Source organism: Mercenaria mercenaria, chromosome 10 (assembly GCF_021730395.1).
Source record: "Mercenaria mercenaria strain notata chromosome 10, MADL_Memer_1, whole genome shotgun sequence".
Classification (NCBI taxonomy): Eukaryota; Metazoa; Mollusca; class Bivalvia; order Venerida; family Veneridae; genus Mercenaria; species Mercenaria mercenaria.
This window is the reverse complement of record NC_069370.1, coordinates 46,909,102-46,936,313: the sequence shown is the minus strand read 5'-3', so window position 1 is coordinate 46,936,313 and position 27,212 is coordinate 46,909,102. Positions and strand designations below refer to the sequence as shown.

The following is a 27,212-nucleotide window of genomic DNA, read 5'->3' as shown; positions in this document are numbered from 1 at the left end:
GTGTGTGTGTGTGTGTGTGTGTGTGTGTGTGTGTGTGTGTCACAAATCTTGTCCGCACTCTAAGTGGAACATTTCTCATCCGATCTTCACCAAACTTAAACAAAATGTGTTTGCCAAAAAGGCCTCGGCTAAGTTTGGTAACTAGCCAAATCGGCTTAGGCACTTCGGAATTATGGCCCTTGAAACTTGTTTTTGATAATCAAAGCACTCAAAGTCTGATAAGGCAGTTGAGGTCTTGGTGCATGATTGACTCATATACTACTATTCAGATGTGGGAGACATGCGCCGTTCTCAATAGCAGCTCTAGTTTATCATAAAAGTCAGTTTGATTTTGCGTTGTTATCTTTAAACATTAAAAGAAATAATGCTCAATACCCAATATGAGTCATTTGAAAGTTGTTTTTGAAGCAGTATAAGCTCTCTTAAATTCCACTTTGTACATTTTTTCTACACCAAAATGTCAATTTTTTCTCATAGGATCATAAAACTTGTTGGATATCTAAATTTTTCACGAAGGGGAGTGGTGGTCTAGTGGTTAAGGTGCCGGCCGCCCAATCCAGGGGTCGTGGGTTCGAGTCACACTGGGGTCACGACCACGCCCTCTATGGCACCAGTACTGGCTTTTCCAGGAAGCGGACTCGAGAGTGGTTCAAATAAGCTTGAAGCTTTCATCACAATCGATCTAAAGCAAATTAGTAAAAGCTAAAAACTAACGTTTTCAAGTGCTGCAAAAACCAAGCATAATCTTATTTTCAGGTTTGAATATTATAATTGAATTAAACTCTACCTGGTACGAAATTAATCATAATAAGTACAATCACCTCAACAAGACGACACAGAGATAAATACAGATCAAGTTGATCAGTTTTCTACAAAGATATACAAATTGAATTCTTCTTCCACTGAGCCCTGAATTTGATTCCAGGGCGAAGGGGAGCGAAAAAAAATCATTACAGTCTTCTAGTTTCTTCTACGCGCCGATATTATTATTTTGATCACCTTAAGGTGATTCAGAACGGCTTTGTGAATGTGCGAGCTACCAGAACTACTAAAATTATACACGATTACTGGATAAAACTTCTTTTCATCTCGGCTTTAATTTCTGATGTAATTGTTCAGCGCGTTTTGTACATGTAATATTAAGAGCAATTTAACTCACTTAACATCATTTCTACATATTAGTTTGACTCATTTTACACAGAAAATTCGAAAATAAAGCTAATCGAGAAAGATGATATGCCATTGCATGCGTTTCAAGTCTCTAGAACGGCGGTTATTTTTAGCTTAAGTAGTACGTTGTTGCCATTCCTCTCATGAAAGGAACTAAATTGAATTTAGGATGATAAATTTTGAGACTTTATTTTTTTAAGTTAAAGGTATTTTTTTTTAAAATTAAGTCAGCTGAGATTGTTTTCATGTGTATTCTGTGTCTATTTTTTGTGCATAGATAATAAATGCTACTTTTCTTAGATAAATCAAACAACTGTTTTATTTATATTAATTAATGGTTTTGGACAAAGGCTGTGTATTGGACAAAGGCTGTGTAATCGATAATTTTTTGAAATAATAAAAATAAAGCCAAAATTTTTATTATATTTATTCCTGTGATTTTTTTTATTGACCAGTATATCCTCAAACCCCCCCCCCCCCCAAAAAAAAAACCAACAACAACAACAACAAACTTTGTTCCCAACGAAAACAGTTCTTTGGCAATAGCCAATTATGACTTTGTTATCTTCACACGGAAATTAAGGAGCAAATTATGCATGATAACGTTAATCTTATGAAAGGCAGGAAGTTTAAACATAATCTCATTTAAAATCTGTTATACTTACCAATATTAATCCGGTGTGCATGTTTTTTACAGTTCCTCCAAGATGGGTCGTGGAACCAGAAGATACGTTTGTCATACGTCAGAAGTCGGTATTTTTGGACTGCCACGCAACTGGTATACCGGAACCTCGTATCACGTGGAGTGAAAATAAAGGTACTGTGAATAGAAATTTTCAGTTAAAGGCTGACATACTAATTTATCATCAAAAGTTTACAACCATTTCATTAAAGGAATAGGTACTTGTAAAATGCTTTCAACCTTAATATTTTAGCTAAGCTTTTGTTTGCCAGAAAGGTGAATGTCGAGTTGAAACGTGTGCTAGCTCGACAATGCGGCTCGACATTAAAACAGGTCTTGTAAGCTCGACATTGCAGCTTCACATTTAAAAATAAAATGAAAGTAGTTCTAGCTCGATATATGCAGAAAAAAGAAAGTTTTTCTAGCTCGGTGTTTGAAAACAGAGCGTTTTTCTGGCAAGACATTGCAACTTGCCATTCGAAAAAAAGGTTTGCTGATTGACCAGACCATTGCAGCTCGCCATTCAGAAATGAAAATGAAAGTTGTGTTAGTTGGACATTGCAGCTCGCCATTCAAAAAAGCAAGTTGTGTTAGCTAGCTATTGCAGCTAGCCATTAAAAAAAACGAGTTGTGTTAGCTGGCCATTGAAGATCGCCATTGAAAACAAGTTGTGTTAGCTGGTCGTTGCAGCTCGCCATTCGAAAAAAAGAAAGTTGTACTAGCTGGCCACTGCAGCTTTCCATTCAAAAAACGTAGCTGTCCGTTGCGTGTGTCATTCAAAAAGAAGAAAGTTGTGCTAGATGGCCATTGCAACTCACCATTAGAAAAAAAAGAAAGTTATGTTACCTGGCCGTTGCAGCTCACCATTCGAAAGAAGAAAGTTGTGTTAGCTGGACATCACAGTTCACCATTAAAAAGGAAGATGTGCTAGATATCCTTGGTAGCTCAGCATTCAAAATAAAAGAAAGTCATGCTAGCTGGATATTACATCTCGCAAGTCAAACTAGTATTACTAGTTAGCGTTTGCAGCTCTCCATTCAAAAGAAAAGAAAGTTGTAATAGCTGGATATTACTGCTCAACATTGAAAAGAAAATACATTGTAACTCGCCATACAAAAAGGTAAAGCTAGCTGGCCGTTGCAGCTTTCCATTAAAAATAAAGGTCTGTTATGCATACTGGCCATAAAAACTTGCCATTAAAAAAAAAACGTTGTGCCATATGGCCGTTGAAACTCGTCATTAAAAAGAAAGTTGTGTTAACTCGCCATTCAAAAGAAAAAAAGAAATCTGGTCGTTGCAGTTCAACATTCAAAAAAAGGATGTTATGCTAATTTACCATCGCAGATCGCCCTTTAGAAAAGAACATTTGGCTAGATCGACGTTGCAGTTTACCATTCGAAAAAGAAAGTTATGCTAGCTCGACATTGCAACTCAGTAACAAGAAAGGAAACATATGTCAGCTAGACATTGCAGCTCGCAATACAAAAAAAGAAACTCATGTTAGCTAGACGTCGCAATTCGACAATAAAATTATGAATGTCGAGCTGAATGTCGATTGTCAATGTTTAGCTAACTTCACATACTACAAAATGCTACCCTAATACAACACATTAATGCCAACAGAAATGTGTCCAGGATTGGTAACTGAATAAGAAAAGCAGAACCCTTCACAGACTCCGTAGGTTGAATTTAAGTTTCCATGTTACGAGTTTTTTTTCAATAAGTGATTTGATTATTAAAACTTTCTCTTAACAGGCGGATTTCCACCAAAGTATGCTGCGCTGGATCTAAACAGGACCGATCATTACCGTGTATTTGAGAATGGAACACTGCAAATAATCTCGGCGGCGGAAGACGACGACGGGCATTATCTCTGTACGGCAGATAACCAAATAGGGCACGGAATTAGCAAGATCATTTATCTAAAGGTTCATGGTACGTTTTCATTAAATTGTAAAATTATAGCAAATTCATTTACCTTTGATTCTCTATATGTATCGAACATTTTAGAGTTGTCTTATAACAGATATATGCTTTAATTGATTTAAACACGACAAAGAGATAGCACGTCACGCGAAAGAATATAATTACGATTCGAAGTATTTGAATTAATTACAATCTATTACTGCTATATATTAGTTGATTTTAATACGTCTAATGAGTTAAGTAGTAGATCAAAAAAGGTGAAACACTGTTTCTTGGTTCCTATAAGCATTTCGAGGCAAAGCTCCACTGCTTGCGTGTACATTGTTAAAATGTACACGTTTTGTCGTATAAAAATATACAATCAGCCACGAAACGGTACAGCATTAAATGGCTAGCGGAATTACAAAAAAAATATTGCTTCAATGGTTCAACGTAGAAATTTATAATTTTGTGCGGCCTTTTTCTGATCGTTTTGTGATCGTTTCGTTCTTTCATTAATTATTGAAACATGAAAACAAACAGCTTTTATCTTGTTTCTATTCTTTTATCATTTGCAAATGCAACTCGCTGATAAAGTTACACTGTTCAAATGTTAAATCGTTAATGACATTTTTTTTTCTCAAATCCCACAGCAGCGGACGTGATACCCGCATGATTTTTCTCTGTAAAATTCCCTGCTGAGTTAAATACATTTCTATAAAAGATAGTGCCATAGTGAACTACACTATTCATTGATTACATGTAGAACAAATTTTCGTTTTACATACATGATAATTAAGTATTTTGAGATAGGTAATGAAAAAAAATTAAAGTAAACGTTGGAATCCCTGGAAAAACTGAGTACATCAGATTTTATTTGAAATATACTAAATAGAGTCCTTTATATTCAGCCATTAACAAGTTATATAATTATATATTGTTAATGGTTGTATATAAAGGACTCTGTCTAGTATATATTTGATCAATTCAAATGCTATACAATTTGCTGTAAAAAACACCTAAGGGATAAGCAAAAAGTGGTCTCTTAAAACAAATGGTCTCTTGAAACAACGTAATTTATTTTTAACAGTACAATAACAAATTGAGAAAGCTGCCTCTTGATGTTTGTGACCTCTTAATAGGCGTGGTGTCTTGAGCAGGTTTGGCGGTATATTTACGTATTTTTACAGAAACAAATACACGTTTGTATTCTTACGTATATACAAACAGCAACAATATCAAGGGCGACACAACGCGCGATCTGACACCATTAACAAAAAGCATGAACAAAGTGTAGCGTCGTTCAAAATAATTTTTGAAAATCAGCAATCAAAATCGAAAAAAAAGCAAATAAAAAATAATTCAATTATAGCCAAAAGTCTTTTTTCTGAAAGTAAAGATTAGAACTGAATCAATACGATTTTGCGACTTTTTATAGATATTTCAAATTAAAATCAGGACCTCTAATTTTTTTATTTGAATGCGAATTAAACGGTTAGGGACACCGTCATGGATTGATCAGTGAAACCGCAATAAATCAGTTTTCAGTAAATCATTTGATCTGTCTGGTACCAACACATTATATACTGCAATTTTCATTAACATTAATGCAGTCGGACTTAAAAAATCAAAACAAAACATTCACCAGGAAAACGTTATGTTTTGCACTGTAAAAGTGCTTTACGATCAAAGATAACGCCGCACAAACCATCATGATCCGTCCCTTTTCTGATTGCTAAAGTTTTTTTGCTATTTCTGCGCGATAGGAATTTCACATTGCCATTAGCTGATAGGAAAATTGACAAAAACTTTATGTTCTGGCTCATTAACTGGAACCTTTAAGCTAGCTGCCGATTTAGTGTGAATCATACACTGCCATTTGTAATATTCATAATCATGTTGTGTCTAGTTTATTAACACAACCGTGTTTGTTATAAAAGGAAACAAACGAATTTGCCAAGCACTTGGAAATGTATGGAACGCCGAAGCTGTGATATTTCATTCTGTGTTGTGCGTTAAGTGTGTCCTATTCTGGCAAGAAATATGTATGATTCAAAATGACTGTTATCTTGTCAGATGACCGCAGTGACGTTACATATAGATAAATACTTACTTTAGTTTTCTATTTCGTGTCATTAATACTACAATACTGTATTTCTCTTTGACTAACTAGATTGACTGCCTTGCTTAAGCAATAAAATTTCTCGACTGTCTTGAATATTTTTCAGTGACGTTTCAGCTATTTTAGCTGTGATATTCAAGCGTAGTTTTGCATTAATAATGATCATATAGTGCTTATCACTTTCATTTTTATGCTAAATAAGAAGATAATAATTATATTTTATCCCAGAAACAAAACTATGCAATACAGGTGAGGCGGTTAGCGCATAAACGATCAGTAGAGACACCATCAGGAATTTGAAATCAGAGCAGCAAGCATGAAATACAAAGTGCATTTGTTCTTAAGTAAAAACTCGTGGTTTATTTAATTTATTATAGCTTGACACACCGATATAAGCATTACCGAATGTAATGGTGATCTTAAGGGCATTAAATGCATACATCGTAAATGAATCAAAATCATTGGCCAGTTTTAACGTATTTCTGTAAAGAAAAACTGCTTGGTTATGCTTTCTAGCCATAATGACACACCTAGTGCCATGATTCAACTAGGTTTTGCCATTACGACTAAAAGGCATATTTCAAATGTTTCTTGCATACGTTTCAATGTGACGTCCATAGCTTGATTTTCGCGCTGACAATTCGCCAGGGACCTAAACGCAAATATTTTTTGTGCACTTTTAACGAAAATTTGTTACAATTCAGAGCTAAGAATACAACACCAGGTGATAACCTTTTGCAAATGTTGCTATGCGGGTGTTCTGTATTTATAACATTTGGTATTGCAATTATCTGGGTTTTTTTTCAGTACCTGCGCGATTTGATTCTTCTCAGAAGAACTTCACAGTCTTGCGAGGCCACAACATCACCATGGATTGCCAGGCTATAGGTGATAAACCGATATCAGTATCTTGGAACTTTAACAATCAAACAATGGGCAGTGGAAACCTGGGCAGGTATATTCACAAAACAAACTAGTTTTTTTTGTAACACAACATAATTATTATCTTCTTCCATGCCTCATAATATTGACTTTGCTTATATTAACAATATGCAAAGTGTGTACGTTAATTACCATAGAAAAAATACTCGAACACAGCTGACTGACCGAAACGATATCATTATAATGGATTTAATGATTTATAGCAGGTGTTTAGTAAACAGAAATGTAATGATTAGATATAAAAATACCATCAAAAATTATGTTTGCATTTATATTGTGTTGTAGTCGTTATACAGTGAATGCACCGAACACGGACCGCGGGAAGCTATCCCAGCTATCTATACATCCAGCCCAGAGAGGAGACACTGGCATCTTCACATGTACAGCAGCCAACCAGTTTGGCTACGATTCAACCGCTATCTACCTCACAGTATTAGGTAAATCATAGCATTCAAGTTTTACTTTACTTTAAGTAGCGGCCAACCAGTTTGGCTACGATTCAACCGCTATCTACCTCACAGTATTAGGTAAATCGTAGCATTAAAGATTTTACTTTACTTTAAGTAGCGACCAACTAGTTGGGTTAGTGTTCAACTGCTATATGCCTCTCAGTATTAAGTAAATCGTAGCATTCAAGTTTTACTTTACTTTAAGTAGCGGTCAACTAGCTGGGTTACGATTCTACCGCTATCTACCCCACAGTATTAGGTAAATCGTAGTATTCAAGTTTTACTTTACTTTAAGCAGCGACCAACTAGTTGGGTTAGGATTCAACTGCTATATGCCTCTCAGTATTAGGTAAATCGTAGCATTCAAGTTTTACTTTACTTTAAGTAGCGGCCAACTAGCTGGGTTACGATTCTACCGCTATCTACCTCACAGTATTAGGTAAATCGTAACATTCAAGTTTTACTTTACTTTAAGTAGCGGTCAACTAGCTGGGTTACGATTCAACCGCTATCTACCTCACAGTATTAGGTAAATTGTAGCATTCAAGATTTTACTTTACTTTAAGTAGCGGCCAACTAGTTGGGTAACGATTCAACCGCTATCTACCTTACAGTAATAGGTAAATCGTAGCATTCAAGATTTAACTTTACTTTAAGTAGCGGTCAACTAGTTGGGTTAGGATTCAACTGCTATATGCCTCTCAGTATTAGGTATTGCGACTTGAAATAAATACAATATCTAATCGTTTTAGTTTCCTTTCACTCCATGCCATATTATGTTTTCAGAACCACCGGATGCCCCCGGAAACCTGACTTTGATCAAAAAGGGTAGCCGATATGTTGTACTTGTATGGACCCGACCTTTTGATGGGAACTCCCCCCTTATTGAGTATGTCATCGAGTATCAGAATACAACAGGTAACTTCTTTCGTTATGTTTGGTATTTCTTTCTTATCTCATTGTTAAAAAGTACGTTTACCTAAACATCGTTTTCGTTTGCAGTTCGTGTTTTTGAGAGTTTTTATTTTCGGCTCTTTCTTAATTCCTGCCTAATTAATAGATCATGTTAACTTTTTCACGATAAATGCACCTTTGTCACGTGTTTAACGTCGTGGGGTGAAATGACGCAATACCATTGTTTTTATATTACACCAATGTGATTCCTGTAAGTATGAAAGCTTTGATTTTATACCTCATAATTTTATTTTGTTGTAAATGAGATTTGAAACCAACATTCTTAGTCATGTATTGTGCCATATAACGTTTATTGTGTTTGTGCGCCGTAAAGCCCAAATCAATAGATCAACGTCAGTTTGAGTAATACCTATATTAATATGACTACTAATAACTGAATTGAACGAGGACAACATATTTGGCTAAAAGCAAGTTTAACCTTTAGTCTGCTGGAGCAAGTGATTTTGCCTTTGCGACCAGTGCAGACCAAGATCAGCCTGCATGGACATGCAGGCTGATCTTGATCTGCACTGGAGTTCCCTCTGCGCTGTTCAGTCAGTAAATTTTTCAGTGAACATCCCTTTGAATAATAGGTGGTACTGCCCAAATTGAATGATGGACCAGTCCATTTTAGAAATATAGCAGGGTGAAGGTTTACATGAGGTTGAATGGGACTGAGGTACACTTATAAATTCATTATGTATATTTTGAACTTTTCCACCCAGGTGAGAAACGGAGTGCAGTAAGGAATGTATCTGTTGACGCTGAGGCGCTTACAGCGACTGTGGATAACTTACACCCTTCCTTCTTATATAACATCCGTATTCGAGCTCGAAATGCGGTTGGATTAGGACTGACTAGTCACCAAGTGTCTACTAAAATGTTAGAAGAACGTAAGTGATTAGCGTTAATTTATGAATGCGAACAAGAAAACACTTTGATAAAATGAAGCAGTAATGAAATCGATCAGCTGTACAAATGATGTTGCAATCCATGCCCCGTGGCTTTACTTTCAAGTCCGTGTTTCCCGACAGATGCTGACTTTTATGTAAGGATGCACGTTTTATAGATTTCGTATTTAGAATCCTTTATTACGAGAAAGTACATCTTTGCAGACGACATATTTTAAACCGGTTTTTACTTTTAAATAATATGGTTTAATTATTCATTTAACTGTGCATATCAAGAAATTAGCTACTAATTAGTACATTTATCTTGGTTAATAGTAGAATTATCATAAATGACGGTCAAATCTTGCAGATGAATATATTCAGTTTCTGATTACAGCACCAAACGGACCACCTGTTGATGTCGAAGTTACTGCTCTCGGCTCGCAGAAGCTCAAGGTCTCGTGGAAAGTATGTAATCAAACGTACTAAGTTTTAAAAATATCCCTACTATGGGAGTAAAATACTGATCTTCCTCGGGTTGCCTAATGTAAGGGAGACAATGCAAATAGAATGAATAGCTTAACACAATCGATAATCAAGGGAGAGAATCGGTGTAAACTGAACTTGCGTTTTTAAGGAAACATTACTGAACACAAGACAACGTGTTGGCTTCTTTTATGTCTATAGTTCATATGATTGCACTTGTTAGGTGATGACTAGCAAGTAAAGTACTAGTAAGAGACAAGAAAAAGTTTAGTTATGATGAATACGTGTACAATTTGCACCACAATATTTGTTTAATGCAACAGTATGCATCACGTATAACATGCGGAATAGTTCTGAATACACAATTTCTTTAATTTGACTAGGTTTTATACATAGCTATTGAAAATCTGCTCTATATGAATACTTAAAAAAAAGCCCTGTCAACACTGAAGACACATTCGTCCAGCATCAATGTATGCTCGTATGACCTTGTTTCTTATAGCCACCAGCACTTGACCATCGTAATGGCGTTATCCTCGGATATTACATTGGGTATCAAGAAACAAATGTTGCTTCTCAAAGACAAGTTATCAGCAAAGACATTGACCCCGACAAGGATGGCCCCGAGGACGAGGTGTCTGTTGTCATTTCCAACTTGAAGAAGTTTACAGAATATTTAGTGCATGTAAAGAGTTATAATAAGGAAGGTCCGGGACCAGCATCCACAGATATTAAAGTTATGACCTTAGAAGACGGTAAGCACTTGAACTGTTTTCTAAGCTTTTGTTTTAAAAACGAATCACTTGTCAGGTAATTGATTTTATCTTTTACAGAGAAACAAAGGGTTTTGTTAAAAGTAACAAGTGCTTTTCACTCATTATATTGACTGTTTTGAACAAATGAACGCTACTAGATATATTCTATACCTTTTAACCGTGAACCGGATTAAAGATATTGTTGTAAGTAACCTTTTTGTATAAAATCGACATAAATGAACAAAAATACTAAAAGTACCTATGTCTGTTATTCATATTTAGTAAAGTCCTTTAAAGGATGTGTGTGTTCTTTCAGTACCTAGTCAGCCACCAGAGGGAGTTCGTGCCTATGCCATTACGTCACAAGCCATAAACGTGGCATGGAAGGCGCCATCTTTGTTCGCATTGCATGGTGTTCTCCAGGGCTATAAAGTGCTGTTTAAACCTGTAAGAAAAGATGAAGGTAAGTCAACTGACAAATCGATAAAGTTAATCATAATGAAGTAAAAAGAGTTTGTTGAAATAATTCATAAAGACTTCGCAGTAGTGAATTCTTATACATGTAACTCAACTGCTGGCATTCCAGACTTTATCACTATTTCAAAGCGTATTTAGATAAATATTCTTTACTTTAAATGTCATTTCCGATACGATAATTCCTTTATTTTATACATAAAAAGCTACCAAAGAATATCAGTTCAAAGAAATTAGGTTTTATTATTGATAACCTGTAGTTGTAAATAAGGGCAAAAATATGGTTTACTTAACATGAAAAACCAAGTTTATCCTTTCCAGCATATTAACGAAATCAAATGAAAATAACCTACATTTTTAAAGATGCATGGGCTCCGATGCCGAATTGTTAAAAGTCGCTGACTTCAAATCTTTTGCCTCTCACCGATGTGCATTTGAAACCTTGCTTGGGTTGTAGAATTGTTCATGTGAGGAAACCATCCAGCTGGGTGGTTCTAGCCAGGTGCCCGCCTGTAATGAAGTAATGCTTGGACGGGGCACCTTGTGTCGTCCTGCACAAGTAAAAGCGAAAAAAAAAACTCATCATATGCCCTAAATTGTGTTAATGTGACTCTAAACCAAACTATTCTATTTTTAGACGAAACTGATTCCAATATCAAACTATCTCGTGGAGTTGATGTTACTCTAGATGGTTTGGAAAAATTCACAAATTACAGCATAGAAGTATTAGCGTACACACGCAAGGGTGAAGGAGTCAGAAGTAGTCCCATATACGTGCGCACCCTGGAGGATGGTAATTATCCCTCATAATCTCTTGGTTACATGCTTCTCTGTAATTTTGTCAAACTTAATTTCACACAGAATATGAAGTTGCGATGCTACATAAGAATTAGTCATTTTTAGCTCATCTGATTTTTTGAAAAAAAATGATGAGTTATTGTCATCACTTGAGCGGTTGTCGGCGTCGGCGTCGGCGTCGGCGTCTGCGTCGGCGTTGCCTGGTTAAGTTTTATGTTTAGGTCAGCTTTTCTCCTAAACTATCAAAGCTATTGCTTTGAAACTTGGAATACTTGTTCACCATCATAAGCTGACTCTGTATAGCAAGAAACGTAACTCCATCTTGATTTTTGCAAGATTTATGGCCCCTTTTGTACTTAGAAAATATCAGATTTCTTGGTTAAGTTTTATGTTTAGGTCAACTTTTCTCCTAAACTATCAAAGCTATTGCTTTGAAACTTGGAATACTTGTTCACCATCATAAGCAGACCTGTACATCAAGAAACATAACTCCATCTTGCTTTTTGCAAGAATTATTGCCCCTTTTGGACTTAGAAAATCAGTTTTCTTGGTTAAGTTTTATGTTTAGGTCAGCTTTTCTCCTAAACTGTCAAAGCTATTGCTTTAAAACTTGCAACACTTGTTCACCATCATAAGTTGACCCTGTACAGCAAGAAACATAACTCCATCCTGCTTTTTGCAAGATTGATGGCCCCTTTTGGACTTAGAAAATATCAGATTTCTTGGTTAAGTTTTATGTTTAGGTCAACTTTTTCTCTTAAACTATCAAAGCTATTGCTTTGAAACTTGCAACACTTGTTCACCATCATAAGCTGACCCTGTACAACAAGCAACATAACTCCATCCTGCTTTTTGCAATAATTATTGCCCCTTTTGGACTTAGAAAATCATTTTCTTGGTTGAGTATTATGTTTAAGTCAACTTTTCTCATAAACTATCAAAGCTATTGCTTTAAAACTTGCAACAGTTTTTCACCATCATAAGTGGACACTAAACATCAAGAAACATAACTCTATCCTGCTTTTTGCAAGAATGATGCCCCTTTTTAGACTTAGAAAATCATGGGTAGGACAATATTTCTATTACACAAAAAAAAAATCAGATGAGCGTCAGCACCCGCAAGGCGGTGCTCTTGTTTTTTCTCAGATTAAAAAAAATTCTCGTATTACAAGGCGTTTTAATCATAGTAGGTAAAATGTTGCTGAATCTCGGCGTGCGAGGTGGTATAGAGTTCTTTAATAACAAGCTTCGGCCTGGCATAATAGATGTCTTTGAAGCATTAATTATTATTTAATTATAGTAGGGAACAGATCTATTTTAGAGTCACTAAAATAGAAAAGAGAGAAAGAACAGGGTAGTAGATGAAGAAGCTAAATTGCGGTTGCTTTTTTGTATGGTATTGTGAATTTGAAAAATGAAAATCTTATTTTTAAAATCAGATTTTTAAAACTGTTCAGGACGCCATATATGTAAAGATATTTTTTTTCCATTAAAGCAGAGATTGCTCGTAAAATTTCATTTTTTAAAAATGTTTTTCTCAGTTCCTGGCCGACCACGAGGAATAAAGGCATGGTCAGTGAGCAATACAAGCGTTATCGTATCGTGGCAAAATCCGGACAGTCCAAACGGTATCCTTACGGCATTTAGTGTCTACTACAGTAACACTTCAGCTAGTGCACAGGTATTGTTTCATTTACACAAAAATTTGTAAGCATAGAAAAAAGGTATACATGTGGGGAGAGGGAATGGAGAGGAGGTGACTCCTTAATCTTTTGTAGTGAAGGGTGGTGGTAACATATGAATTGCATCCCGCCTTCTAACCCGCTCCTACCAAAAAACTTCTTATCCCAAAGTTTATTTTCATCAAAAAAAAAAAGTTAACGAAGGTAAAACAGCCAATTTCAAAGATGATTATACTGATAAAACTGTAAGTATTCTTGCCACGGATAGCTGTGGATTAATCATGGTTATAATATAAAAAACCATGTTTATTGTCATTAAAACATGGCAGTACTGACGTCAGGTCGGAATGTTATTTGAGGCCATACTCACGCCAAAACTAGTGCTATAGTTTTTAATATGTAATTTATCAAAATCCAAATGATAGAACAGTGTTACACTTAATTCATGCACCCTTAGTCGATTACCAGGCGCACGAAATATTTCATAAGACGTCTAGGAAATTTAATGTTATTAAAACATGGTTACGCTGATTTTACGTGGCCCTTTTATTTAGAGCCATACTCACGAGAAGAAATAGTGCTTCCCTATTACATCAGCTTTTCTACATATTAAGATCGAAGTAACATATAGTAGAACCATGTTTTAATGTATTTAAACACTCGTAATAGGTTATTTTTGTAAGATCAAAATCATTTAAAAAACATTTTGATATCAAGAATCTGTCTATGAAATCAGCATACTTAGGGACATTGTTTTGACGTTAGAATACAAAAACGATGAAATATTTTTGTCGTTGAAATCATCTCGAGCCATTTTTTGATGATTTGTCGACGCACTGATTAGACCGTGGGATTCTAGCTGTAACTCACGCTGCCCTACAGTCTTTTTTTATTCTGTTGTTCTTTGTGCCATTGCGTAAGTGTCATTCATTAATTTCATCCTAGGAAATGAAAATAGATGTTCCACCTGATCAGTCCGCATATGTTCTGCATGGACTTGAACCAGGCGTGAACTACTGGGTGCGGGTCACTGCAAACACAAGAATGGGAGAGGGAGAAAGCACCCAAATTGTTACCGTCATGCCTGTTATAAATGGTAAATGAGTAATTGTTTCAATTTTCAATACTATTTTATAGAATCTGTATGAAGATGCGCTAATTATATGCAAATAAAGTTCAAAGTCTCGAGGCAAGTAGGCCAACCAAGCACATTTCACTGACAACATTCATCTTTTCTTACGTCGATATGTAAATGTATATAATCAAGCTTGTAACGACGAAAATAATGTGAGGTTTTATAAAAGCATGTGGTGTGATAAGTACTGGCAAATGCTACTGCTGTTTCTATACCAGATAATTTATGCCTTACGATTTATCCCCTAACTTTAACCCAGATCGTATCAGAATCTGCTAGATTTTATTTGTACAGGGCTATAAATAAAAAAAAATTGAAACCCATAAAGTCCGCAAACGTATTTTGATCATTTACATGAAATTTGAATTTTTGTTTTAACAAGCTCCGGCAAGAATTTCCAGTTTCTCAGAAGAGGTGGTTGTATCATGGCAAGCTACGGTGATGCTGTCCTGTGTTGTTGTTGGTGATCCTGATCCGGAAGTCACGTGGTCAACCAGGTAAACTCTCGAAAGAAATAATAGCAAGACTCTTCTTTGAAACTATATCTAAACTTAAATCTTTAGTTTCTGTGAAAAATTCAGACTTGTAAATAAGTATAGATATTTTTATTTTTATGAGTGTTGGACATAAACATTTCGGTTCTGTTGATTGGCAGTACCTTGCAGTAGTTTTAGGCTTTATAAAAAATCTTTAGAGAGATGCTATAGAAACATGACAGCTCTCCCTGCATGGAACGTAACCGTTCTCCGAGGCTTTAGAAAGCTACGCAGTAGCATCAGGGTCTTTGAAAAAATCTAGAGAATTGACCAGATAGATCTATTACACCTGTTTGTAGCATAAATGCAAGACAGTTCTCAGAAGCTTTAGGAAAATGTGCTATAGCAAGGCAGGTCTCTGAAGCGTAAAAATAGAGAGCCATGCTATGGCAAGGCAAGTCTATCAAAATTCTATATAGAAGCTTATTCTTGCTTTCCCATATGTTTTCTGTATCTTTTTGCGTACAGATACGGTGTTTTGGAAAACAACGACAAACTGTCGATACTGCAGAATGGTTCCTTGTTTTTGATAGCTGTGATTGGTTCCGATGCTGACAATTACACCTGTAGAGCTGAGAATGAACATGGCAGTGATGTCATTACATACAGCCTTAGCGTGCAAGGTAATTTTATGACGCATGTTTACTGTGAGATACCACCATTATAGGAAGATAAAAACTTTAAAATCAAGATTTTATCTCACATGTGTTTAGCGATACTGTTAAAGTTAAAGGGGAAGTATCCTAGAACAAGTGAAAGCTACGATGTTGACATACTGAATAATAATGTTTAATCTGAAGTTCAAAGTTATATATTATATATAAAGCCCGCCCGCTTCGCTCAGTAGGGTGATTGTAGATCTGCTGGTCATGATGTCTTATATATAGCCCACCCGGTTGGCTGAATAGCAAAAGGGCAGATCTACGGGTCACGGGGTGTTATATATAGTCCGCATACTCGGCTTGATAGGGAGAGTGCAGATCTACGGGTCACGGGGCGCCGTGAGTTCGAATCCCGGGCGAGGCATATGTTCTCTCCGATGGTTTAGTAAAAATTAATTGCTTCTTTCACGTCTGATTTGTGTCGAAAAGCAGAGAACGGGTTAGTACTAGTACAGAATCCAGGAACAATGGTTAGATTTACTGCCCGTCGTTGCATAACCGAAGTAATGTTGAAAATTGCGCTAAACCAAATCAAAATATGTAGGGCCTATGTATCCATAGACGTGTTGTGGAACGAATAATTTGTTTCAGAGTTCAAATAAAATATATAAACTGGCCTTTTTCATACATTTATATTTTTAGGTACATATATTGTGTATTCTACAATCGACATTTTTATATTATAGTTGATGCTAATTCCAAATGTAAGTATTCTTATGTGCCGTTGTCCGCATGCATTTTCATGGTAATCTGTTTCTTAGGGTTGAAGTTCTGTCTTGATTTTCTCCTGATGTTGTGTGCATGCTCTGTGGTATTAAACTCTTTTATACACTATAAATGATCTGTCTCTGTTTTCTTCTGTTGTTTACAGGAAAATAGAACCTCAAAAGCTTGTGTTTAAGGCTTGCACCAATTTTCAGTTATAAGAAATATTTATCATGTATTTTTATCATTAAATATCCCTGTGAATTGGTTGAAAACTGAACAGAAGAGGTATAATAATATACAACTACCTAGTTCTAGTAACTTGCAGTTTAAATGCGGCGGCATTGAACAACATCAAACTTACATCCTGCATTACTCCTTTTAAAATAATCAGTGGTCTAAACTAAAATCAGTCTTGGAAAATGACTTATGACCCAAATCAATAAATGAGCCGTGTCATGGGAAAACCAACATAGTGGGTTTGCGACCAGCATGGATCCAGACCAGCCTGCGCATCCGCGCAGTCTGGTCAGGATCCATGCTGTTCGCTTTTGAAGCCTATTGGAATTGGAGAAACTGTTAGCGAACAGCATGGATCCTGACCAGACTGCGCGGATGCGCAGGCTGGTCTGGATCCATGCTGGTCGCAAACCCACTATGTTGGTTTTCTCATGGCGCGGCTCAAATTATTAACGTCGACTACTTATCGGTATATAGATTTGTCATTTTCTTAGGCTGATTTCGTATTTTCAACCAGGGCGTGCTTGAAAACTTGACATTTGTATACTAGTACATTTCAGAGTATGAGTGAAAATCGTGTACATGAATATAGTTTTATACATATTGTTGTAATGTTCACAGATGATACTTGATATTTTATCTAATAAGAACCGTGTTAATATTTTGTTTTCTGTTGTTCGGAGTATTTATTTTTACTATTTTTATCACTTGTCAGAATCAAATTAGTCCACAGTTAAAAATATAAACTTTTAAATGATATTGGGGTGAATAGAATGCATCGTTCCAAATAAACAGCTTAAAAGATAGGACAACTTTTACAGTGCGATGTTTTTCAAAAAAAAAATGTTTTATGTATTACAGCTCCTCCTAGGGCACCAATATTGTCACTAGCAGCGGTAACGTCTTCAACAGTGCAAGTGAACTGGTTGTCGGCTAGCAACGGAGGCAGTCCAATTCTAGGTAAATCTTACGGGTTTTTTCAGTTTGCAGACCTAGTCAGATCTATGTATGTAAACTACTGTGGCAGCAAAATGAGTAAGCCATTTATCGCCAGTCTAAAAGCAATATACATGTATAGGCAACCACGAGGACTTAAGTGAAAGGTATTGGTACTTGTCCGTTTTTTTCTAACAAAACAGAAATAAATTTAGAAACAAAATTAAGGTTTGGGAATCATTTCATGTCTTAATACAGAGAGTATGCTTATCTGATATTTAAGAATAAGTCACATGGATCTCGTGTAAAGACGCACACTTCCCTGCTATTTAAACATACATATTTAGTTTATACTAGTCTATTTTAGCCCGATTGTGATGACAGCTTGAAGCTCATTTGAGCCGTGCCATGGGAAAACCAACATAGTGGGTATGCGACCAGCATGGATCCAGACCAGCCTGCGCATCCGCGCAGTCTGGTCAGGATCCATGCTGTTCGCTAACAGTTTCTCCAATTGCAATTAAAAGCGAACATCATGGAGCCTGACCAGACTGCGCGGATGCGCAGGCTGGTCTGGATCCATGCTGGTCGCAAGCCACTATGTTGGTTTTCCCATGGCGCGGCTCATTTATACCATTCCTGCGTACACGTCCTGGAAAACTAGTACTGGTAACATATTAGAAATGTGGTCATGACCCCAGTGGAACTCGAACCCGATTCACCCGTTTTAAGCGGACGACAAATTGTGCAATAAACCAACGCTCTCTTGTTAGGTGTGCATTTAATTTAAACTCTCAAAAGAACGATTATTTTATGTTCAAAAAGTGTATTGTCTGTGCTGTTTTTAACTTGTTACTATTTTTAGAATTTTTACTGCGATACCGGAAGGAGCATGATGTTTGGCAGGAAGTAACACTTGGACCGAAGAATCGTACTTATACGTCCTCTGGTCTGCTGTGCGGTACATCATACAAGTACACTATCACAGCTATAAACAGTATTGGTAAAAGTGAAAGTAGTAACGTTATTGAAGAGAAAACAATCGGATCCCGTAAGTAGAATAACAAAAGAATCAGAAAATGATATGAAGATTCTTATGCGTGATTTAACGTTAATTTAGTCCTCGTAAAAGCCCTCCAGTTCTATAGGACAATAATTATGCATGTGTGTTAAACAGTAAGAAAGCAAATTACATAATAAGAGTCATTCTTTGAAATAATATATTGTTTCAGAACTTCTCATTCGTTTAGACCAATAAATTTGAATGTATATATTTGCACACCATTTGATATGAAATTTTTATCTAACACCAACGTTATGTATAGCTTTACAAAGACGCCCCTTTCAGGTCTCTGTAGGGTACTTATACAAAATACAAAATTTAAAAAAATTAGAGAGGATTTGCTCTGCGAGTTCCTTCGACCAGATAAATAAAGGAGTAATGTACAGATGAAAATCAACACAAAAAAATACAATGAGTAACGCGGCTTAAGAAATTTGGAAATACTTGTTTTACATTCAAATATTTTAATCAACACATATTCGTTCTCTTACATGCTCTTTATCATATATAAAAAAAATAGTTAGACGACTTTTTTCTTTTTCAACAGCGCCAATAGCACCATTACAAGATGAAATTCTAAAATCTGTGAACGTCACATCCGTTGAACTTGACCTGCGCACATGGAGACGGGATGTGTGTCCGATAAAATTTTTCTCCATAAGGTACCAAAAACTTGGAAACAAACAATGGGTGGAGGTTGCAAACAACGTTAACTGGAATACAGTAAGATATTTCTTTTAATGCCGCTTATCTTTTTTATTTGTCATAGACATTTCAAATATTATATTATGAATAAAGTAGTAGGTTAACTAAACAACTTTCTATTTCAGACAATGGTACCGGTGGAAGATCTACATCCTGCGAGTAGATATATTATGTTGGTGACAGCATACAGTGATGCCGGCTCGAGCGAGTGCGCTTTAAAATTCTCTACGTTGACCTATTCGGGCAGTGAGTCAGAATTTTATATTTACATTGAATTCATGCTAATAGATTGGATTCAGCTGATTATATTCTGCACATTCCGAAATGCTTTTCAGTAATTAAAAACTGATCTCGATGCATGTTACAACACAGTTACCATACAAATGGCGTTTTATTTGTATTTTCAATGCACATGTGTTTTAATATTTAGCAATATTTCCTTCAGGCACACTCGAACCTCTCTTTGTGGTACATAAAAATGAGACGTATTTCTATGAAAAAGTTTACATAATGGTGCCGTTGTGTGCAGCACTGGTCGTGTCCATTGCCCTTTCTATAGGCGTGGCCTTGTTCTGTGTGAGACGTAGACACGTAATGAGATATAAAGGTATGTACAGAAATGTTGAATATAATTTAACCTTTAGCCCGCTAAATTTCTAAAATGGACTGGTCCATCATTCAGTTTTGGCAGTACCACTTGTTATTCAAGGGGGTGTTCACTGAAAACTTACTGACTCACGGACGAGCAAGCATGGTCTGCACTGGTCGCAAAGGCAGAATCACTTGCCGCCAGCAGGCTTAAGGTTTTAAAATCCCTGGCGCATATCTGCATTAAATAAATAATGAACTGAAAAAAAAACTTTAAAAATTCAAATTTCGGTATGGTGTCATTTTAAGATAATTTGATGAATTTCACCAATGACGTGCATCAAAGACTAAAAGAAAAAAATATGCATTTGTTTAATTACGAATGGGTGTGAATTTTCACATGCAAAGGGACAATTAATGATTTCAAAGTGAATTTGTTATTTAGAAACGAGCTCGAACATAAGACGGGATATTACAGCCGAGACGTCCCTGATGAACGATCTTGATAAAAGAAATATAAATTATGAGTTGGAGAGCCCACAGGACACGCGGTTCAATTGCCGAAATGTAAACCTGCTTATTTCATTAACATCTGATGAGAATTTGTCGGGAAATAACAGCGGTTGGTGTTTTAATGACAGCAGCAAGACAACGAGTGATAATGCTTCCCTGGAGCGATATGGTATGACTCGGTGTTTGTTTTCCTTTCAAACAATTTGAAACTTTATATATGATTGAAATTCAGTTTAAATCCCAAGATAATGTCTCTATCGTAGAGTGCAGTGTCACCATTATTTTTCAGTACTGACATTGCTGATTCAAACAAACGCATTATCTACGCTAATTATTCGATGTGCTATGTCTTTACAATGTCATGATTTTTTCCGAACATTTAAAAAAAAGGTTTACAGCTTTTATATATAAAATGCTTTTTGTCACTCACAGCTTGACTTCAAATTTTAGCAACGAGGTTATAAGATTTGTTTCATAACATAAATACATTTGTCACATGTTTGACGTCGTGTGAGAGAAATAAAGCCATTACATAATACTAAGAGGTTAATATACAACTGGGTTGTGCCTTGCCATAATGGCACACCTAGTGTCATAATTGCCCGAGGGCCATTATGAAACTAGGTGTGCCATTATGGCTAGAAGGCACAACCAGCCGTTTATTGACCTTTTTATTATATACGTTCGCTTCATATTTGTCTTGGTATTTTCATTTCACATATTTTCAAAAACTTAAAAGCATTATTTGTATTGCTGTTTATCAACAGTGCCATCAATATTTGACAATCGATCTGAAAATGATTCAGCGCCCTTTCAACCGCCATAATAATGTTGCTACATCCAGTCAACATCAGAACGCATTGACGTTCCGGTTACCCGGAGCCATTATGATTATGGCGCGTGAGGCGCACTGCGCCATTATGGATTCGTCAACAGAGGCCGTAATGACCGTTTTATACGGCTTTTTTGTTACTGTTTATAGTACCGTATATAATAAACTAGAGTAATAAAGCTTTGACGTTGACGTCGTTTATTTTTGGAGACGTTAGTCTAATTTACTTTGTCTATAATAGGTAAAAAAGAAGACATTTTGATGTTTCAACAGGAAAAGCTTACATGTGAAAAAAAAAAACAATATTACATTTGTGTCTTTTCATATTGAATTTATTGAACGAGTTGAATACAATTATAAAATGCGAGGCTCTTGTAATATACTCTATGTGTATTGTTTTTTCAGATGAAGACGCCAATATAAATCCTTATGCGACATTTAATGAGCTGAAGCTTGTATTCAATGAGAACCCGACATATCATAAAGCGGAACCTGATTCTGACGACGACTCCGTCAGTCTTGAAAAGGCTGAGGCACAGAAAGCGGTAAATATGTTTTATAGTGAAAGTCTGATGTTTTGCAACAACAGCTTACATATTATCTCACAAGAAACCAAAATTTAATACCGAGTACGTTCAGATATATTCATTTCGTATGTTTTGTATCTATTCATTTTGGTATGTTATATATCTTTTAACATGCACGAAGTTTGCATGTGAACGTTAATGACTATTGATACCTTATGATGTGCAACAGGGATCAAAAGAAAAATGCACAAAAACTTGGGATTTTCTGTTTACATCAATAGTTTTATAAAATGTCACTAAATGCAATATTTGATTTAACTGTTTATTATTCTGTCATATGGTAAATAATAGATGCAAGCTACAACAGACAGCTCTGAAGATTCTAAATTTGTTCAGAATGTCCGAATCCCGCACAAACCACGTGGGGCAGAGCAACATAGCTACGACAATCAAGGTACTGTTTTCTGTTAGCAAATTCCAGATTTAAGTATACTTTAACTATAAGTAACTTTACCTCATTTTGTCTAGCAGAAATATCGAAGCAAAATACCTTTTTTAGCAGGCTAAATTAAGTTAAAAATTCTGATGTATACGACATGTTAGAGACCATATTTTGTCAAATAAGGATAAACTTTAGGGATACTACAGTATATAAATTAAACTTAACTAACTTATCAGAATCCACGTGGCGAAAGAATGTTTACAATCGATTAATTTAAAGTAAAAAAAATTAATGTTCCAGTTTAGACGCTATGCTATATAAAAAGATAATAATCTTAAGGAAATATTGAAAGAGAAATCAAATAAATAGTATAACTGAAAAATATCATTTCAGCTGTGGTGCTTAGTCCCCGGAAGTACGCAAGTGCCGATCAGATTCATGCTTTGTTTACTATGGCTCCACCGCGTCCACAGAGTGCTTACAGTAAAAACAGAAGTCAGGGAACTCGCAGCACTCCAAGTGAAAAAGGTAAAACAACAACAATCAAACGATGGTTAACGTTGAGAATATTTATTTATGCTGATTATGAAAATGCATTTTGCACGTTTCTCTAATTGCTATGTTGCTTATTACACGCAATTCTGATACGTTATCTAACCAATTGTTGTTGTCATCTGTCCGCGATAGACGGCGTTAGCAGACCTTAATATAAAACAAGTGAAACGCATTTAAAATGATATTAATATCTGAGATAATACAAAACCATTTTGCTTTTTGCCTTGTAGGAATATGTGTGCGAATATACTTTTACTGATGAATGAAGTGTTTATATTTTAATCTTAATATTTACTGTAGGCAGCCAAAATCATATCCTTATATTTAAGTTAATATTTGAAATAATATTAAACCATTTTTGATTTTTGCCCTGAGGGCATAGTTTTGCGGATATATTTATACTGATGAATACATTGTATATCTTTATCTCAATATTTACTGTAGGTAGCAAAAATCATATCCTTATATTGATGTTAATATTTGAAATAATATTAAACCATTTTTTTTTGCACTGAGGGCATAATTGTGCGGATATATTTATACTGAAGAATGCAGTGTATATTTTTATCTCAATATTTACTATAGGTAGCCAAAGACATAGCCTTATATCAAGCGTGACAACTGTGTCCAGTTCTAGAGATGAACTTATGGAGGCGTTTGAAAACTTAAACAGAAATCCACCACAACCTCCTGTGGTATATGAAACAGAAGCTGACTCTCTGTCACAGCCTACAGACAGCTCGAGTAAGAATCTGTTGCAAGAATTAGTGGACTGTAAAACAATCATGCATCTGTACATATTCAAAATGCTTCACAGAGTAATAGTTAAAAACAACAACAATAAGTATCGCCACATGACCTATTCTTGTGTCAATATGACATTAGACACAACACTTCTGAACATCTTAAACTATTGTATAAATTAATTAAACATTAGTGTACAAAGACTTGTAGGTAAAATACTGTATTACATGTTCATATCAGCTCGCCCGCCTAGCTCAACAAGGAAAGTGCTGATCGATCCCCGGGCGGGGCGTATGTTCTCCGTGACAATTTGATAAAAGACATTGTGTCTGAAATCGCTCGTCCTCCATCTCTGTTCATGTGGGGAAGTTGGCAGTTACTTGCGGAGAACAGGTTTGTACTGGTACAGAATCCAGGAACACTGGTTAGATTAGAAGTTTTAGATTAACGGCCCGCAGTGAAATAACTAAATTGCTGTTGAAAAACAGCATTAACCCCAAAACAAACAATCAAAAACATGTTCATATGAAAAGCTTAGTCGACGATTTGTAAAATTTATTTACTAAATGGGTTTCAACATACTTTTGACGCAGAGAGTGTTCCATAGTCATGAGCAATGTAAGCAAAGCTTCGGTATCAACCATCCTTTGCGTAACTACTGATATAGTCTTTTATGTTTTGTTAATATCATTTACTGATATAATTGCGTTGCTTCTTTTATATGTTTTAAGCAGTCACAAAAGATAAGAACATTGTTCTTTTACAATTTTGTCTGGAAACATTGTGCAGTGCAGAGAAAACGTAATGTATTATCACGATAATGCAAAATATCGCCGTAACATTCTTGTTAAAATTGAGACATTTTATTTTATCATTCAGGTACAGAGCCAGGTATTTGCCTATTTACGGAGTCTCCTCCACAACCAAATGAACGACGGGAAGCGTCTTGTGAAGTTCCACGATATGAATGTAAGGAATATCTCAATATTAGTAACACTAATAAACGATATATCACTCCAAGTAAATCAGCTGGTTTCTCTAATATTTGCCTAATTAGGTTTGAACAGAAACTAAACAAAGTAAACAAAATCACGTTGTGGCAAAACTTGGGTATTGCTTGGTTTAGTCATACGTTGTCGACAAGGTAGGTCCGGAACGATAAGGTCGACAGTCTGCAACATTTTGTTTTTGAAATTTAATAATCTGCTGTCTTTTACGCATATTTTGTTTAAGTGCCAAAAGCACATGTTAAGGTCAACATATGACAGGTGTTTATGCCCTACAATACTCGTATATGACGCTCTGTTTGGGTCTTGACGGCGCCCCACAATATAACAGATATATCATTTTCAGAGTCGTGATCATTATCCTCTTCTGTCTTACCTACGACCGTTGTGTCGCATGTGTATAATGTGATTTGAAATAACCTTGCTTCCTTGATCACTTTAATGGTGAAAACAACTTTGACATAAAGGCACTGGCTGTGTACAAATCCTCATAACATAGAAAGCTTAAGATGATAATCTGATGAGCATCTTTGACATAAAGGCACTGCCTGTGTACAATTCCTCTTAACATAGAAAACTTAAGATGATAATCTGATGAGCATAGAGCCAAACTCCCTTCATCCAAATTGGAATGGAACTCATGATGGTTAAATACGTTAATAAATATGTTCTTTATCTTATACGGGATGTAATCCTCGAGTACGTAGATATATGTTCGTATCACATAAACGTAGGGTTATCATTCGCTGTTCAGACTAACTATCAAACCCTGAATTTTAAAGTAAAGTAGGGTCCACAGGAATAAGCAGTTTGCCGTGTAGAGGATACACACTGGACTTTGAAATGATTGAAACAAGATACATATGCAACAATTCACACCTTTACTGAGTCCATAGTTTACCATTCTATTGACAATTTCAATATATGTAGTATACTCGGCATACTTGCTGCAAAAAATCCACAAAAGTAAGATATCTAACTATTCCTTGAGTATAATATTTACGTAAAGGTATCGCCCAACAAATAACACATATAATACATTGACATGGAAAAAAATGTTCTAAAATGCTGTACTCTCTGTATCCAGCACCAGACGAATGTCAGTATAAGGAGCCACAAACTGCTGAATCTAAACCCGCTGATAATCCCGAGTCAAGGACTCCACCAAGGAGGTCTGGAAGAGGTTCATCTGTTCAGAAAAATAAGGAGGCTATTTACAGAGGAACTGGAGTAAGCAGGTATGCAGATGTAGTATTTATACATGACAGTTGTTTCAATGATAGTTGTAAATTATACTCAAACGGTACAAATACGTTTTCGGACTTCATTTATACGCTGCAGTACATATGCTTCTCGTTTTGCAAATTGAACCTTTAAAATAATGATTTAACCATCTTAAAACCTTTGATAGATACTAATGATTTAAATAATCATTATAGACACTCTACTGAAAATATATTTAGTCTGAGATACTAATTAGTGACGTGTAATTATCTAGACTGTTTTAACAAAACAATGCTGGTCTTCTGAAATCAGACACTTTGGTATATTTCTATGATATATTTACGATACATTTAACTTCAAAGGTTATGTATTGCCTTTGAATGGTAACACTATTACATTGTTATAACGTGATATTGTCCCTTTGCCATACCTTACTATTAAAGATATTTTAATGGATAAAGGGAGAATAGTGGATTTGTGTTATATGTTGTACATAAAGTACGAAGAGTTTTCTAAATTAATTCATTAAAAAACTTTACAAATTAGTGGGGTTTTCAGGACTACCACTAGACCTCGGTGTATAGAGGAAGTGACGTATATGTTTAGTGGCGAGGAATCTCCGAGTCGTGCCAGAAAACCACAGTCTTTTGAGGAGAAATTGCGCTGTACCCGTGAGGATAGCGGATCCTCTGTTTGGAGAAGAGGTAAAAACAAAGATTTTCTATGCGGATTGTTGAGATAAGATAGAATGCATACGAAACATTTAAACTTTCCAAAAAAAAGACATTTTTATAAATTACGCATTGAAAAATGTTTTGAGTTTTAAGTTAATATAAAATTATCTATACATTGACAGGTAACAATATTGCTATGTTTATGTTCAAACGAACTTGTTATATTTCGAAACATATTTCAGCGTTTGCTCTCAATTTGTATTTAACCTTTAGCCGTTTATTCAGCTGCTCATATTTCTTCTTGCTTGTTATTTTTGGAAAATCATGAAGTATAAAGATTTTTGCAATAAAAGAACTAAACTGTGTATGTACTTGTGAATCACCCTAATCGCGATAAGTATCTGCTAGTCTATTTACCAGGTGGTCGAAGGACCCCTCACGCCAGAACCAGATATGACACCACCCTGCAGACACCTGGAGCTGCTGATAATAAACCTCTTGTATCTGCACAGGTACATAGTCTATAAATGCTTACAGGCAAACAGACTGTTAAATGTTAAAATATGTGAATGCTTACAGGCACACAGACTGTTAAATGTTAAAGTCTTTGAATACTAACATACAAACAGACTGCTAAATGTTAAAGTCTGTGAATGCTTACAGGCAAACAGACTGTTAAAAGTTAAAGTCTATGAATGCTTGCAGGCACACAGACTGTTAAATGTTAAAGTATATGAATGCGTACAGGCGAACAGACTGTTCAATATTAAAGTAACCAAGTGGTAAAACTTACACGGGTTAGTTATCATTTATCA

The 27,212-nt window shown here is 35.6% G+C and overlaps 1 protein-coding gene across 4 annotated transcripts in view; it reads left to right on the top strand.

Moving 5' to 3' along the window:
• Window positions 1-27,212, top strand: part of LOC123560750 (cell adhesion molecule DSCAM-like) — a 104,054-nt gene that overhangs the window by 72,621 nt on the left and 4,221 nt on the right. For 2 of the 4 annotated variants that reach the window (XM_053552991.1, XM_053552992.1), the window contains 29 exons: window positions 1,868-1,987; window positions 3,608-3,787; window positions 6,687-6,834; window positions 7,107-7,258; window positions 8,057-8,188; window positions 8,950-9,117; window positions 9,512-9,582; window positions 10,103-10,355; window positions 10,672-10,818; window positions 11,467-11,622; window positions 13,169-13,308; window positions 14,255-14,405; window positions 14,827-14,941; window positions 15,449-15,603; window positions 16,329-16,346; window positions 17,449-17,547; window positions 18,389-18,574; window positions 19,134-19,309; window positions 19,417-19,537; window positions 19,737-19,898; window positions 20,325-20,561; window positions 21,630-21,769; window positions 22,103-22,205; window positions 22,587-22,721; window positions 23,334-23,492; window positions 24,372-24,461; window positions 25,587-25,737; window positions 26,270-26,427; window positions 26,806-26,909. In XM_053552991.1, coding sequence (XP_053408966.1) covers window positions 1,868-1,987; window positions 3,608-3,787; window positions 6,687-6,834; window positions 7,107-7,258; window positions 8,057-8,188; window positions 8,950-9,117; window positions 9,512-9,582; window positions 10,103-10,355; window positions 10,672-10,818; window positions 11,467-11,622; window positions 13,169-13,308; window positions 14,255-14,405; window positions 14,827-14,941; window positions 15,449-15,603; window positions 16,329-16,346; window positions 17,449-17,547; window positions 18,389-18,574; window positions 19,134-19,309; window positions 19,417-19,537; window positions 19,737-19,898; window positions 20,325-20,561; window positions 21,630-21,769; window positions 22,103-22,205; window positions 22,587-22,721; window positions 23,334-23,492; window positions 24,372-24,461; window positions 25,587-25,737; window positions 26,270-26,427; window positions 26,806-26,909 — 4,127 coding nt within the window. The remainder of the gene's footprint in view (window positions 1-1,867; window positions 1,988-3,607; window positions 3,788-6,686; window positions 6,835-7,106; window positions 7,259-8,056; window positions 8,189-8,949; window positions 9,118-9,511; window positions 9,583-10,102; window positions 10,356-10,671; window positions 10,819-11,466; window positions 11,623-13,168; window positions 13,309-14,254; window positions 14,406-14,826; window positions 14,942-15,448; window positions 15,604-16,328; window positions 16,347-17,448; window positions 17,548-18,388; window positions 18,575-19,133; window positions 19,310-19,416; window positions 19,538-19,736; window positions 19,899-20,324; window positions 20,562-21,629; window positions 21,770-22,102; window positions 22,206-22,586; window positions 22,722-23,333; window positions 23,493-24,371; window positions 24,462-25,586; window positions 25,738-26,269; window positions 26,428-26,805; window positions 26,910-27,212) is intronic. The other 2 variants (XM_053552994.1, XM_053552993.1) reach the window with 2 other exon arrangements.